The sequence below is a fragment of the Lampetra fluviatilis genome, chromosome 21 (assembly GCF_964198595.1).
Source record: "Lampetra fluviatilis chromosome 21, kcLamFluv1.1, whole genome shotgun sequence".
Classification (NCBI taxonomy): domain Eukaryota; kingdom Metazoa; phylum Chordata; class Hyperoartia; order Petromyzontiformes; family Petromyzontidae; genus Lampetra; species Lampetra fluviatilis.
In genome coordinates this window covers 3,900,481-3,918,103 of record NC_136295.1, presented here as the reverse complement: position 1 = coordinate 3,918,103, position 17,623 = coordinate 3,900,481, and the positions used below count along the sequence as shown (strand labels likewise).

At 42.9% G+C, this 17,623-nt stretch overlaps 1 protein-coding gene across 1 annotated transcript in view; it reads left to right on the top strand.

Moving 5' to 3' along the window:
• The window catches only part of LOC144938145 (corticotropin-releasing factor receptor 2-like), a 91,667-nt gene that overhangs the window by 59,008 nt on the left and 15,036 nt on the right, over positions 1 to 17,623 (top strand). Inside the window, exons 4-5 of the mRNA XM_078865871.1 lie at positions 12,863 to 12,948; positions 15,959 to 16,062. Of these exons, the coding sequence (XP_078721997.1) occupies positions 12,863 to 12,948; positions 15,959 to 16,062 (190 nt within the window). The remainder of the gene's footprint in view (positions 1 to 12,862; positions 12,949 to 15,958; positions 16,063 to 17,623) is intronic.

Genomic DNA, 17,623 nt, shown 5'->3' with positions numbered 1-17,623 from the left:
TATGACACGTGTAGTAGGTTGTAATAGGGGTGCCGTGGTGACGAGATATTAACTAACTAGCCGAGTATACATGAGGTCATGGGTTCAATCCCGACCCTGATTTGGAGTTTGCATGTTCTCCCCGTGGTCACGTGCATATTTATCCGGATCCTCCGGTTTTTCCCTCCACATTTAGAAACATTCTTTGAAAGTATTTGGCTGCTATAAATGTCCACACGATAAGCCACTCCGTTGAGCTTTCATTTGTGGCCAGGTCGCTACTGAAAAAGAACTATATAGCTCAGTGGGCCTTACCTGCTCAAATAATAAGAATCGTTTAGTTTATAGTTTTGCAAGTGCTGTTAGCAATCACCTATGATAGACACACGAGCACACACACAAGTACCCAAACACACGCAGCGTAAGCAAGTATGACACTTTAAATAGAAATGTAACAAGTGCAATGTAAACATTTAAGAGAATGTGATATTTGAGCCCAAATATACACTGCGACATGGAAAGACAAATGGCACGAGAATCACAAACAGAACAGAGCGACCTAATGGGAAGTGACAATGGAAAAACAAATAATAATAATAGAAAAGCACCTGTCATTGGAATGAGGATTAGGAACCCATTCCCATCACAAATTTGAAACTGCAGAGCAGTGTCTGATTTGCTGTGAAAACCTCTATGTTTGTGAATCATTCGAAGTGTCTTTATTTTGAGGTCAGCTCACAATACAATTTAGTTTCATGAACCAGGGCAGGGATGGCACATGCCTGGAATTCAGCACTGCCTAGGCGAGGGTTGGTGGTGTACACAGATGTTGTGAAACTCCCTTCCCATCGGCGTCAATGTGCCATTCCCGAGCTTGTCAGGAGGATACCGTGGAGAAAACGTGGACCCCCACCTGTTCCATCATCTGTATAGGTTTTCTCTGGATAAACCGTGACAGGCGTGGCTATGCTCAGGGTGCCCTGGTTTCCTCCCAAATGCAAAATCACTCATTAATTAGCTGAGAAAAAATATATTCATATGTAGAGAACTGTAGAGCTTGGGCAATTGTTGGTGACAGTTCACTTCCTGGCTACCTTTCACCTTGTCTGTAGTTTCTCAGATATTGTGAGATACAATTTGAATGGCCGCCAATGCTATATACAATTTTAAATTATAAGTATTATTATTATATCCTGGGTGGTAGTGCCATGGTTAAAGCACATGGCTCACAGTCCTGTTTGAAGTTAAAATCCTGGTGAGGGATCGACTCAGCCCATCATCCATCGGGTTATTGTAAAATAAGTTTTTAAAAAGTTGTATTACATAGAGAGATTAAACAATTATGGGTTTGTGGTATTTAAACCCGACTGAGATGAGCACCACTCCTGAGGCAACATCCGCCGAAGAGAGATGGAGCGATGAATTGAGTGATGATGTCAGCGCGTGTGCAGGCGCTAAGGTGGATTATTAAATTTAGGATTGCGAAAAGATGGTGGGAGTTTGGGGAGGCCTTCATCCAGCAGAAAACTGACCATGGCTGATGAGGATAATGATGTGAGCTCCATGCCATTTGCTTGTTCGATCAGAGAAACACTTTTTCTCTGCTGTTGTCATAACTATACAGCTACCGGGGCTTAATCAATCTAACTAATGATTGTTCCCACCCGGATAAAATGGACATTGCTTTCTAAGCGTTACCCATCACCTCTCTTCCAATTACCATTACAATGGCCTCCTTCAGCGCTGACATCTTACTGCAGGCTGTACATTGTGGGGAGGGGGGCACCTTGGTCTCACCACTGCTCGTGTAGGAAGGGCACTGTACACATGAGCGCCCTTGTTGCTCTATTGCGCATGCGTGTAAGTGGATAACTGCATACTTGTCAACCCATATGGTTTACCCCGTATTCTTGTGCAGGTAAATTGAGTTTTTAGGTCCATACGGTATACAGCCGTTTCAATATGGGCGACACTTTGTAGGATGAACGTTGAGATTGATAAGGGGCAAGGGGTGATCAATAAGGTCTGAATTGGTCTGTAATAAGGTAGGGCACCGATAAGGGGTTGACAGGAATGTAACTGTGTCACAACGCCAGAATGAACCTTCACCAGGAGCAAGGGAGATATTAGAAGGCTGTAGAACATTTTCGTGGGCTGCCCGTGGTTCAATAGAGTCATCGTTGGTCACAAATCCAGACATTTGAATATTTGTTTTATATTTGTGAACACAATTGATGAACAAAAAACGGAGCACATTGTTCAATTGAGAACTCTGAGCTGAAAAAATTAGGGTGTTAAATTAAGGGCATTACATGCTTTTGAGCTGCTATAAAGCCATAGAATATGACTATTATACATCCAAGGATCAAGTGGATTTGATATATAATCAAGGCTATACTCTTTGGTTATTTCGGTCAAGTCACAGGAATGGCTCATTTCCACCAATTGGCTCGGAGCTCATAAGAGAGGTTTTTGAGTTGATCACGTAAATATGCGTCGTTAAACCTGCCACCACCCGACACAACTCGAATTATAAATGTTGTGTGCTTACTCTCCAACACACCGGTGTGCTGTACTCATAGCGAATTACCACGTTTTGTTTACGTGACAAACCTTACTAATTGGATGTGTCCGGTGGTGGCTGGCTGAACGACGCATTCATATTTACGCGATCTCACCCAAAAACCTCTTGTGAATATTGGTCGCGAAAGCCTACTTCGTGTTAAACTGGCTCAGGGCTGTCAGTGCAGACGAATGCCACCATTTGCTCATTGGAACAAGGAGATGATTGAACCGCATCTGATCCACGACCAGGATTTGAATTCATGACCCTTCTAATTGTGAACTTGGCAACGTGCCTCAGCACCACCCGGCTTGTTAGGCTCCCAGAGAAAGTGTAAAAAGCGTAATTAACAAATAAACAACCGAACGTGCTGTACGCAGCTGCCAGCAGAATTTGCCCACCGCAGATCGAGCGCATTCCCGTAGTTTTTTTTTTATAGCAATCCATAATGTCCCAGCGATTAAAGTCATTACGTTCCCACGCAATCACGTGCAGGGAAGGTGCCTTCAAGCAACACTGGTGGCAACAATTTTACCAAGTTTAGAAACAAACTGAAATTATTCTAAATGCTCTTTGGCAGTTGCTTCTGAGACTGGTAATGCAAGTTGCGCAAGTGCATTCTGTAATTGTGTGTAACATTACATTAGTCTCCCACGAATGACAAACCGGAATGCTGTTGGGGCTTCTATTGCACTTTCACCCTTTTACAAGTCATTTTCGGCTAAATGTCTGGTGGGTGGAACCTTGGGGGAAGTTTATGGGCAGGTTCATGCCAGGGCACGTACATCTTGCAATTCAACGTAATTGCCAATTAAAGTTCACTTTTTCAAGGCCACACGGGCGTAACGTAGACTTGCTTTGTTGAACTTTAGAACGTATTAAGTGAATGTTACATGATCTGGCAGCCAATCAGGGACAGGGCGAAGCATCTGTGTGATGATGATGATGGTGATAACAATACTTACGGAAATTATTTATTTTGGATACAGCCTTTATGCCGGGGCGCCTCGGAGTGCTTTACACGTGATCTCAACATATTTGAAAGGGCACCCCTGGTGGCAACTGCCCCTGCGGGCACAACGTGACTCAGCGCCTAAACTGCCGTCAGCGATTATCCATAATACTGTTAGTACCATTAAACCCGCCGATACCCGAAACAGCCAATTAGTGAGGTGTGTCACGTAAACAGAACGTTCCAATTCGTCACTAGTACAGCACACCGGTGTGTTAGAGAGCCAATCCACAACATTTACAATCTGAGTACGACGTTTCACCAGTTATTACAACTAGCTTCATCAGGAGACAGCCAGATTCGTGGAGAAGTTCTCCTGTTTCGTCTCTTAAATAGAGGCGTAGATGTGGTGACATCACTTGTGTCCTCTTCTTGTGACAAGTGGAGGGGGGGGGGGATTAATGAAGGCATATTAATGACTATGGGTATCCATTGCCGTTTAGGTTATTTATATTGTGATCACCGTATATTATGCATGCACTTCTTGTCGATTGTGTGTACTTAAATAGCCCTACCAACGGTAATCCCTATTGAATTATATTGAAGTATAGTGACCTGTATAGGCATGCGTTAGTTGATGATTCGCTTCTAAGCCTGTAGTAATCTGAACGGTTACAATTATTTTTATTAGTCTTGGCCAGTAGTAACTAGTTTTGCACAAAACTTCAACATTATCAAAATCAATTGAATGTCCTTGTTGGCACGCGTGTTCTGCTGCTGTTGACAGTTCTATTTGGGAATATTTTATATTTCTCTGATGTTCTTTTATTTTCGTGCTGACCATTCGTTCTCTTTGCCCAAAATAGCATTTGCCACAAGTGAAATTAATCCGGTACACACCTTCTGTTGATAGCTTTGGTAATGCATCTTTTGGAGCAGATATTAATTTCTGTTTATGTACCGTGCCAAATCTGACTCGGATGTTTTTTTTCCAAACATCTGGCTAGTTTATTAATTACTAACGCAATGTACGGTATTCATAGTTTTAATTACTTGGTCAGTTTCAATGCTCGTGTTATTTGATTTTGTTTTGGCATCCAATGCCCTGTTGATTTGTGCATCATTGTAAACGATCAATTGCACCGCTGCTTTAAAATGTTTTATTTAACTACTCAGACTATCACCATCTGACACTTGTTTTAGCCTGATGTATGAGCGTCTTGATGATAGCGGATTTCTGTGCAGGGTGATGGTGTGACTCTGCATTCAGATAGGCGTCAGTATGCGTTTTCTTTCGGTAAACGCCGTGTTATTTTACCTTTTCGACCGTGTCCGAGCAGAATATCCAGAAATGGTAGAGTTCTGTCAGCTTCCACTTCCATGGTGAACTGGATGGGTGGGTTTTACGAGTTGAGATGATTTAGAAATTAATTAAGTGTATCGTTGCCATGTGGCCAGACCACCAATGTGTGATCCACACATCTAAACCAAGCAGAGGGTTTCAGTGTTGTGCTTTAAGCAATTTGCTTTTGTTTAAGACAGCTTCCATGTACAAATTCGCTATCACATGAGACAAAGGAGAACCCATTGCTGCTTCTTCCTTTTGTTTTGTTTTTTCAAGAAGTATTCTTTCCACAAGAAATGGGCGTTCGGATAGCTACAGACTGAGTGCTGCTTGGAAGCAACACAATCGATAGGAGGGTACAAGAACAACGGACTTGCATAATGCATAATGTACGTTGATTACCATATAAATAACCCAAACAGCAATGGATAGCCATAGTTATTGATATGCATTCATTAACCCCCCCCCTACCGCACTTCGCGCAAGGAGAGTGCACAATTGTTGTCGCCTGATGAAGCTAGTTGTAATTACTGGCGAAACGTCGTACTCAGATTGTAAATGTTGTGGCTTGGATCTCCCAACACACCGGTGTGCAGTACTAGTAACGAATTGGCATGTTCTGTTTATGTGACAAACCTTACTAATTGGCTGTGCTGTGTCGGGTGGTGGCTGGTTTCACCACACATTTATATATTTACGCGATCTAACCCAAAAAACCTGTATTATGGATGATATTGGTCGCGAAAACCTACGACGGGAAGGCCATGGTGATATTCACCATGGCCTTCCCATCTTTAGAGCATGTAATGTTTATGAAAAAACCCTCTGACCTATTTCGTTCCATGAACAAACATGAAGCAAAACAAATTGTCCATGCCAGCATCCAGACAAATATATAATGGCTTTGTGTTTTATGAAAGGGCTTTTATTTTTGTTTTGCTAGTACATGCACCCTCATGGCCTATTTTTCCACTACAGCTGAAATCTATATTTATTTAACCATTTAATGATGCCAAAATTGCGCGATTTTTAGTTTGACACGTAACTACACAAGCAAACGTTCAACTTCTGTCATTATTAATAACGATCCTTGTAAGCTGTGCTAAAAAAATGCCTAAAAATGTTCTGCTAGCCGCAAATGCAAGCCGTGCCGCTGTTGCGGAACCGTCACACAAACTCCACACAGAGGCTCCCCTTAATGTATTCCGAACGCACCGCTGGTTTAGACCAACCTACGGCTGTGCTGTGCGATTCCCAACCTTTCTACGCTAAGAGGGTTTCCAGTAGATGGCAGTACGGCAAGTAGGTTCGCTGATCATTCCATATGGACTTTTGAGCATTGTCTCTTCGTTTACAGGAGTTCTTTTCCAGAAATCCATCTGTCCCCCATATCCACGTGCAAGGATACTCGCTAAGGATTCCGCATTGCTCTGCTGAAGCCCCCAAGGGAAAATAACCATTGAGCTTTAAAGAGGTTTAATCAACTTCAGTTTAAGCAAAGCCTGCCTCTATAGTCTTAGGTTTTTTCGGTAAAGTCACGTAGGTAAAACATTAAAATTAATAAAAGTAAAATAAAATAAAAATCACGACGTTTCGGAGGCAACACAAGCTTCCGTCTTCAGGTGGAACCGTCACAGCCACGACAGCTGTATCAAGTAAATGAGAGATTCCGTATATATATACGGAGTGGTAGCTCTTGCAATCTCTCATTTACTTGATACAGCTGTCGTGGCTGTGACGGTTCCACCTGAAGACGGAAGCTTGTGTTGCCTCCGAAACGTCGTGATTTGTATTTTTTATTTTATTTTACTTTTATTAATTTTAATGTTTTACCTACGTGACTTTACCGAAAAAACCTAAGAATATGAATCCTTGCAGTCACGAAAGCTTCAAATCTAGAATTAAAGCCTGCCTCTAGTTGTGGAGTGGGAATACGTGTTATGACACCACAGATGCTTTTTTTTGTAGTTCCACGAAGCAAACATTGCAGATGTCAACATGTTTTCTAAAACATCCTCAAGAAGACTAGCTTACATTTTTTTCTCTACCACATTTGCACAATGCCAAAGAGCTGCACCCATTACAAAGCTGAAATGTTCCCGAGTGTACGAGTCTCTTTCATGACATTGGCAGCATCATTTGCATTCCGACTGAGCCTTAATGATCACCTCCATCATCATCATCATCATCATAAATCCATCGCCATCTCTCAGGATCCTGCAATGTAATAATCCATTTCACGGCTGCACACAAACTGGCTCCTCTCCCTGACGGGTGTCCTGTCAAATGCATTCCAATCCTTGGCTACCATTCCATCACTATTCATGACCATAGGCCACCGTCTCTTCAAGCAATATGTCCTGAGTACAGCCACTTATAGTTCCGAACAGTTTGAACAATGTGATTAACCTGCGTTTGTTGTGTGTCTCAAAGTAAGCATCTCTCTATGCTTATTTGTGCCCATTTCAGTTTAATTTTTCTGATACTGCTTTATACATTTTGGCCCTTCAAAACGTGACCAATATTCATGAAATTTTAACTTGATCTACGGTGGAATTGTTAGACTTTATTTTGCTGTTCTTTTGTAATCAACTGATAAACTTAGTACTGCCATTTAGAAAGCACATAAATATCTAGTATTTACTTTACAAGAGATGGATTTAAATGAATGGGATATGGATGGAAACAATGGTATATCTGATATTGTAACAAATCAGAAACCCAGGCAGGGCCATGTTAGATTCTGGGTACTTAATCTAATAATTCCTCTGTCATGGGAAACATTACAAACCCAGCAGCTTGAGTGTGATTCCTTGCTACAGCTAATATCAGCCATGAGTGATATCTGAATCAGTCCTGGGCTCCCCTTCACCAATATGCACTGACTAGCATGGTGAAGTATGGTCACTCTTATCTACTTCTGCCCCCTGCATCACAAAGCTTCAGTTTCAACTCCAGGTTACCACTCAGCCCACACCCCACCCCCACACTCACCATGGCCTCTCCCCCTCCCGCCTTCCCCCGCAACTATATAATTCCTCTTCACAGCCATCTCTTAGACACACTTAAGCGGTTGTGCTTTCGCTACGTTGTCCCCACCTGAAAAAGGACGCTTGTGTTGTGCCCGAAACGTCGTGATTTTATTTAGTTGTTTTCATTTTTAATTTATTTTATTTTTTACCTACGTGACTTCACCGAAAAAACAAAAGAGTATGGTCAATCTACCTCCATTGCCAACATGGTATAGAGAGGCTTTTGTACAGTGGATTGACAAAAGGCTGTTAAATGAAAAAAACATATTTTATTCAGTCTGGATTAACGGTCGTAAAAAAAAGCCTTGCGAGTCGGCCTAAATTTATGGGAAAAGTAGCCTTTGTCAAAATGTAACATGGAATCGCCAGTCAAGATATGGCCAATCATTTTTAAAAGTTTGATTTTCAATACCTGATACGGTCATATCAAGGATTTTAAAAGCGTGTGTTTAGGTATGTTTTCAACTCCGTATCTATGTTCAATTTATTTCGCACCATATGTAGCCAACCGTGCTAATCAGAGGTGCGATTAGCACCTGTTTAATTACATAGTTAATGTTGACATTTCGTGCACAGTACGTTATAAATGAAGACTATGTTGAAGGACAAGAGTACGTATTGAAAATGTCCAACAAGTTTCAATAACGAACACCAAATCGGTGACAGCCACTTAATATTCAGCTCATTTTATTACTGTCTTACTATATTTGTCACATTAAAACACACAAACCACCAGTGGCAGAATACTTAATTCATATGACAAAGGTCAGTCTCTCCGTAGAAAGAAAAGCAACACTGTTGGTATAGCACAACAGCATTTTGAAGTAGATAGCATATTCTATGATTTTAACGTATAACCTTATATTTCTAGTCGAAAGCTCAATCACAGCACCATGCAGACACCGCATTGCGACCACACGTGTCAATGCCTACCTATCTCTTACATTGCCTCTCGGTCTGCATTCGCTACTGAAAAGGAAAATCAGCCCCGAATATGCCTACGACTGACTACTGGAATTCACCATGAATGGGCCCAATTCCACCAGATCTCAGATGCTAAGCGGGTTTGTGCCTGGTTAGCACTCGGATGGGAGACTGCCTGGGAATGCTCGATGCTGTGACCTTGACCTGTGATGTGGCCAGAAGGCAGCAGGGCGATATATTCTTGAATCGATCTGTGCGGAGATTTGTGTGTTACACGCTTAAATGCAGAGATGTTTGGGGCATCACGGTGGCGAGATGTTAACTACCTCGCCTGGTATGCAGGAGGTTGTGCGGTCGATCCCAAAGCCTGACGCCTGCTGTATATTCGGAGTTTGCATGTCTCCCTCCCCGTGGTCGTGTGATATTATTATTTGTGGTCAGGTCGCTTTTGAAAAAGAGCTAAATCGCTCAGTGGGCCTTACCGGGTAAATAAAAAAAAATAGTCTAATAGCGTTTAATCGTATGCACAGTGGATATTATTCTTTTTCTCAGATTTTTTTCCCCCACATTGAGTTAAACTATCCGTAACGGAATTGACTAAAACATCCTCAATTAAGGACCATTCTTTAAAAAGAGTCTTGACAACTCAATGAGACTTTCCTGGGTAAATGAAGGCAATTTATCAATTGTTCTTTTGCTAATTTCTGCAGCCGAGGTTTGTTGGTGTGATGCTTTGTATTAATTTTTACAGTTGCATAATGAAGCCTCAGAAGTGTTTGTGTTTTAAACGTGCCTCCGGTCGGCATGATTAGACCGCACAGCGTGTGCTTATCTTCATGGAGTGTTGCTTCGCCAAATATAATGCCACGGTGACACCGTTCTTTTGTTCCATAATATATGCCACATTGTTAATTTGGAGTGGCAGGGTAGTGCAGCGCTAACACTCGTGCCTCTCACAGCAGCTTAGATTCGATTCCCTATTTGTGTTCTCTCCCTGTTCCGCATGGGTTTCTGCCGGGTTCTCTAATGTCCTCCCAAGGCTTTGAAAATGCATACAATGTAATTGGCATTGGCCAAACATCCCAACGATGCTGAAAATGTACCTGCAAATTACTCAATTTGGATTTCACCCAGCATAATTGCCCCCTCCTCCGAAAACGTGGCAGGACCCTCGTGAAAAAATAGTCTTGAGACTTACTCTTTGGTTCTTTCGGTAAAGTCACGATTGCCATCGCGATTTTCACCTGAAGACGACCGCTTGTGTTGCGTTCGAAACGTCGTGATATATTTTATTTTATTTTTCTACCTACGTGACTTTACCGAAAGAACCAAAGAGCATGGATTCCTGCAGTCACGAAAGCTTCAAATCAGTCTTGAGACTTGGTGAATGTTTCCAGGGTAAACGATGTGTGGACTGATTAATTATATTCATTTCAGCAAATGTGCTGCGTAGTATAAAACACAACGATGTAAACGAGGATTCCCAATGTTCGACCCAAGCATTGGATGTTACTCATGTGTATCTGGGCTTCTGAGCCATGACATGCGAAAAAATTATATTTTCCAATGGCAGGTGGCAAATAACTGCAACCACTGTTCCCCTAAAAATAGGGAGGGGAATAACAACGTAGCATCGTGCTTTAAACTTGCAGACGTACATATATTTCGAAATCATTTGACGTAAAATAAACTTTGCTTGTGCTGCACAAAGCAAAAATTTGTAATACCGTTGGTAAACGCTTTCATGATTTAATATATTAAAAAACTGGCAAATGTCACAAGACAAGACACACTGGGTCAGAGTACATACCTCTATTGATGTTAACAAAATAATTTGCACACTTATTTTCAAATGTGTCCTAACAATTACTTAACCGACGTGAAGTAACATGTTATGATCGTGTTGACGTTCGAAGGGTCTGAACACAGACTGTTCAGGAATATGCCATATGTGTATTTACAGTATGTGTGTTGAACTTCTTTCGCACCGTACGTAGCCAACCGTGCTAGTCGGAGGTGCAGGGACAGACAACAAACTAAACACAAATATTGTCCCAATCGTAGATACAACCAGGCAGTGTTGTGGCAAGTACTAAATGGATGGTCAACTAAGCCCATCATCACTCTCCAGGGTCGATAAAATCCATGCCACTTTTGTGGGGACGTCAAGAGCACTCATATGGCGAGTGCTGCAGAGACACAGAGTTTGTACTCTTGACTCAGGGGCAACCTTTTGCCAGTGGGAAACTTTTCAATTGACTGGATAAGAAGTGAACATCAGAAAAAAAAACATTAATTGGCTGAAAACATCTTCAGAGCTTGGGCAATTGTTAAAACTCGCTCAATGCCTGGCTGCCTCCAAGCTTGTGTGCGGCTTCTCAGCGAAGATGAAATGCTATTTTTCAGGAATGCCTAAGCTATGTAAATAACTAAACATCGGTATTACTTATTAGGTATAGCCCTTTGTCATTCCACTACCGGGTGAAGGTTTCCTCTCCATGCTGTGTCGGTCATTGGGGCTGTTTTACCATACTTCACGCTGCCTAGTTGGGATCAAAATATCAGGTTTGGTTCCGATATCACTCACCAGCGATGTTATCATCGGTTGGGAATCGAACTCAGGTTATCGGGTTCTTGCACAGCACGTAACATAAACCGCGGCACCACAATTTCTCCATAAACGTGCAACACCAACAAAAAACGGTTCATTATTATTAGTTTCAGCACATTACCAAAGTTATTACACCGCATTGACGAAATGAAACATTTTACGAGAAGAAACACTAAATACTTGCGTCCAATCCAAAAAGCACAACTTTCACCATAGTCGGAATCATTCCATTTGTGAATGCTCACATTGCGGTGGCGGTGGGGTGGCTTCCCAGGTTAATGCGCCATGTCCTGAAGCGTGCTGAGACAGCAACTCTTAAATCCTGCTTTTTCGAGCCCCGAGGCAAACGAGAAGAAAAATCCGCGAACATTGTCTTCTCGGTTTATGAAACTAAACAAAAGCTTCTCGGCACAGCGATTTTTATGGCGTGAGCACCCGCGACGAAATTCGCCGCGTGGAATGGACAACGCGAGTTGAAGCAAAATTAAATTTCGCACTTTCTTTTAGGCCGCACTCGGCGACTGGGAGTTACTATTGCATCGAAAGAAACCAATATTTGACAATTGATTAGCAAAATTAAGCGTGCGACCAAATTGAATGTGAGAGCGGTGGTGTTTTGTGTGTGTGCAGTCATTGACGACTGGGGTGTAACATTTTCCTCATTGCACCCGATAACGCAGATTAATCACCGGCGGTTGTCCGGATTTGAACCCAGGATATCCCAGCAGTGCCAGCTCAGCGCTCTGACCTCGGAGCCACCCAGCCACCTCAACAAAATCTGAATACTCTACTACTTCGAGGATTTCATTGTTTTTTGAAATTCTCGCATGAATCAAACGCCTGCTGACATCGTCATTCTTGCATTTTCATTTGCGTTATTATCCTTCAGAATAGTTTTAAGAGGCAATAATAGTAAAATGTTATGGCCTGGTAACTGCAGAGAACAAAACTGTGATTTGATATCGTGGACTTTTCTGCATTTATTGGTGACCAGTCTCGTTCTGAGGCCATTAACTCAGTATTCCTCGGAATCCAATTTGATCACGTATGACGATATCAGTGGTGCCAACTGAATGCTTTGACACGGCGATTATGAGCCCCCCCCCCCCCAAGACAAACATACATTTGTATCTGAGCATGCTGGATGTAATTTCAAGTCAAACGTCGTACCCATGTGCATGTTGTGAGATTCCTCTCCAACAACAACACAAACACTGATGTTGGTGGTGGTGGTGCAGCTGAAGCAGTAGCATATTTGGCCACATTTGATTCCCGTGACACTTGTATTAATTGTCTGCGCTAGGTGGAGGAGGGCTTACGGCACATTTTCACGCGACCAAAACCCAAAAGAAACCCAGTAACAATCGGATACATTTGTACTCATTATCCTTGCTGGCTCACGAAACCCACAACGCAATGCTCCTGTCGGATGTGTTCCGTCTCTCCCTCTGCACAGAGAGTGTGATCCGCGAGTGCCTGGCAAATGGCACGTGGGCACAGCGCTCCAACTACTCCCTGTGCAAGCCAATCATCGACACCAAGGTCAGTGTGTGCTCTGTCCCTCATTACACACTTTTCCAGCAATACTTTGTTTTTTTTTTCATTAAACAATAACAACAACGATATATACGGAGGGAAACCAGGGTCCGAGTACACAAAGCAGGATGTTAATTCTAGATTTGAAGCTTTCGTGACTGCAAGGATTCATATTCTTAGGTTTTTTCGGTAAAGTCACGTAGGTAATTTTTAATTTTTTACCTACGTGACTTTACCGAAAAAAACTAAGAATATGAAACAGCAGGATGGCTGGGATACACGTGTACATCGAAATGCGATCCTTATTCATTATTAATTAGCATCGTCGCCCATGGAAAGTATACCACCAGCCTGACACATTGAATTGGGTGCAAAGAGAGAGACGGTGTATGGTGGGGGGGGAGGAATAGCACGAGAGAGAGGAGAAAGGGGGAAAAATGGAAAAGGGTGATGTGCAGTGAATGTATGGTGGGGTGAACTAACGTATAGGCCTTGAGGCTGAGCGGATCTGTGCACGATTCTGTGAAAGCAGTGCTGGGGTACTTCTGAAACGGTGTTAATTTTGAAGTTTCCGGCTGACTGCCAAATCGCTTTCACGGACACGTGCAACCAACACGACAGTCCGATCCAACGAGGATATATGAAAAACTGAAATAGTTGAAAACTGAACGTCGACAATGCTGTGTGGCCTTTAAAGGAAAACGATACACAAGTCGACGTTTCAGACAATGGTCGTTCTATCGTTGCGGCATGTTGTTATTTGTGCACCACCGCCAATGCAGAATCACCAAATAAGTTATTAAATAGTCGAGTCTAGCAGGCTGTATCCGTGCATTGATTAACGTCAGCCCTTGCACTCATGATATATACACATCGGATGAGGTCTTTAACAATGAATGTTTGCCATTTATACATAAAATGAGATGCCGCCAAATCACCACACTTGTTTTTAAATGAATCTATTCTTGAACGGAACTCATCGCCCTGAATCATAACACATCATCACATTGGTGGGGGGCTGCGTGGAGGATGAATCGTTGTGTTTAGGCTGAAATTTAATTTAAATAAAATAAAAAGTCCAATCGCTTCACTTGATTACCACCTTTCACATGCATAGGTGCGTTGACATCGAGTGCAATTCAAGTCATTGAGTGTCATCTGTAGATATAATACGCAGGAGGTCTCTTCTCTTTCATAGACACCGCTTGGAACAATCACTGGCCGCCTTTGATGGGAATCCATCACTTCGATCACATTTCACTTTCATTACAGCTGCCTGTTAAAGTGATCGCCATTTACTTTAAATAGAGTTAATTAAATTGAACCCCACATTCGCGGTCATTCAAATCTCTTTACAGCGACCTATCGCTCACTGGCAAAGATAATTGTTTCATGGAATAGCCCCACCAATAATGAGTACGGCATATTCTCAGATTAACACGATCCATTGTAACTTACATTACTACGTTATCCCCGCACCTAATCGTCCCACAGTGATGACATCACCTTTACTCCCTCTATTTAAGACCGAAACAGGAGGCATTCTTCACAGTTCTGGCTATCGCCTGATGAAGCTGGTTGTAATCGCCAGCAAAACGTCGTTCTCGAATTGTAAACGTCGTGGATTCACTCTCCAACACGAGGGTGTGCTCAACTAGTAACTAATTGGCACGTACTGTGTACGTGACGAACCTGACTAATTGGCTGTGTCGAGTGTGGTGGGTTTAACGACACATTTTTATTTACGTGATCTAACCCAAACAACCTTTATTATAGACTAGCTGTACTACCCGGCTTCGCCCGTGACTTGGATCCACCACGCCCGGCAGCCTTTGTCTCCCCAGTGGCGATGTTCACACACCACACTAGTTACTCGTTTGAGGCTGAGTCGACCTAGGGGAGGCCCAGGAACGGTTGAAATAATCGTTACCGGTGGTGGCCGTGAGCGGGAATCGAACTCGGGTCGCCGGGTTCATAGCGCAGCGCGCTACACTACACGACAACGCGTGACGCTACCACATGCGTGGGTCACGTGACAGATTTGACGTCACAGCTCACTTGCCGTGCAAAAAATGTTTGCATTATTGAGCTCTCCCCCCCCCCCCCCAAAAAAAATAGTTTATTTTTATAATTTTTGCATGGTGTACAGTCTGGAAAGTACCCACATGGCAAATTTCCAGTTTGTTGCATGTCGAGAAGTACGCTAAACATTTTGAACAGACATACATATTCACAACTTTGCCTTGTATACATATATGGAGATATAGTTTTAAAGTTACCTCGCAGATGGAGATTGCACAGACACTGATTTACTTTCATCGAGTGCTATTCGAGCTTCTCCAATAGGTATTGCACATCTCCTATCTGAGGTCCACATGTATTTTTGACCAAAGTCAAAGTTCAATTTGACCATCAAATATAATGTGGGGCCATGCACACACACACACATATTATCATTATTCCATAAAATAATTTTATCTGACCCCTACCTTTGGGTGTTCGAGGGAAGCCGGTTGGGTTAGATGATTTTATGTGGAAAATAAAGGGGAGAACGTTCGTAAAATTCTGGCGTATATGCTAATTAAAACATACTCTTTGGTTCTGTCGGTAAAGTCACGTAGTTATCAAATAAAATAAATCACGACATTTCGGGCGCAACACAAGCGTCCGTCATCAGGTGGGATAGCATGGTCTGCTGCTGAGGCCACGGACGCTTCTGTTGCGCCCGAAACGTCGTGATTTATTTTATTTTATTTGATACCTACGTGACTTTACCGAAAGAACCAAAGAGTATGGATTCCTGCAGTCACGAAAGCTTCAAATCAATAGTTAAAACATGTTTTGGTTTAACGAAATTCAAAGTTTTCCCCTTCTTTTAATAACAGTGTCAGCTTTGCAAAGCAAAAAAAGATTTCAAAGTCATCTTCATGCCCATTACTTGTTAATGCCGTGGAATGTGAGCTGAGTGTCTTTGAAATGATACGTGAATTAATTCCACCCGTCTCTTTCAATTTAGCCGAACAGCCAACACTACAAAATTGCACTCATCGTCAATTACCTAGGACACTGCATCTCGTTGGCAGCCCTCATCACCGCATTTGGATTCTTCTGGTGGCTCCGGTAAGGCTGTGCACAACATACGAGCTAGGAACTACTGTATATTGATAAAAATGCCTTCTGTGACCTTGCAATAGCATGGTCGGATATGCGACGCTGTGCTTCAACTCTGTGTGCGGCAATGCTCTGTCTGCAATCGGAAGGTCGTGACTTCAAAGCACAGTTGGATGTTGACTCGCCACTATCATATTCTTTGGTTCTTTCGGTAAAGTCACGTAGATAGAAAATAAAAAAATTAAAAAAACTCACGATGTTTCGATCGCAACACAAGCGGTCGTCATCATCACTCGGGATGATTAAATAAGTATCTCCTTGGTTTTCGGGAAAGTCAACAGTGATCATCGTCTGCAGAGACTCACCCCCTACGTGGGCATGTGCAATTGTTTCCATTGGCTCAGGGCTGTCAATGGAGATGAGCACCATTCTATGGTCACTTGATCACGGGGACGCTTTTACTCGATTGATGACTGGGCTGAGAGGATTACCTCCGTTGTTCTTAATAACGTCGGTTGATCACGGTTGACCGCCCGGATTTAAAAACAGGGCCTCGGCACGATCATCCCTGGTGTAAGCCCCTCCGATCTACCCAGTCACCTCTACTTGTGACACATTTACCACACAGTTTGGCCCAACAAGATTGATTGAAGCGAGGGCTTTTTTTCGTGGTAGACTTTTATTGGGACTCGCGGCGAAAGAACCATTAATTACTCCGCCTCGCGACACAAAAAGGTGCCCCCTCAAGGACGGCAGTTGGAAGCTGACGCTGCGTAAATTACTCCGGCATCACTTGCTCGTTAGCCTCGAAATATATTACATCCTGAAAGCACTCAAGGCATTATTTGGCTGTATAGGACATGCTAAAATATTCATCGAACATCATTGCTCACTGCTGTCGGGGGGGGGGGGGGGGGGGTGTTGGGGGCATCCCTTTTGATGCACGGCCGTGAACTCAAAAGCCTGTTTTGGTGTCTCGCTCTTTGCGAAGTCGCCCGTGCTGGCCATCGTTGGTTGACTCTTTGGAGGACGATGTTAATGGCTCACGCGGATATGCACCCCCAATGAGCATGGTTGGCGACGCATGGTGCAAAATAAGTTTAACATCCATACGTACGTACATATTTCTACGTGCTTGATTCTCCAAACCTTCCGGGGCTGTGGGATGGCCAGTCGATGGAAATGAAAGGAGCGGTCGCCGGCCCACCCCGTTACCGATTGTTGATTGTTATTCCCATGTCACGCGTGGGGTTTCCCTACACACTCTCTTTCCCCCTCGTGGAATTGTCCAAACTCCCAAATTCATGGCCCTTTTGTAAAAGTGTTCAGACTCAGTGAGACTTTCATGACTAATACAATGATTATTATTACTGTCATCATATCATGCCAAAATGTGTATAGAAATTGGGCATATAATGAACCACCAAAATAGAGATGAAAATTGAGTCTCATGTCCATGAGACACCATTGAATCGCGCGTGCAAACAAGACGGACAAACGAGACAAAAACAAATCTACTACTCAATCAGATTGTGAGCACAACTTGTGAACGGAACATTTCCAAGGCAGG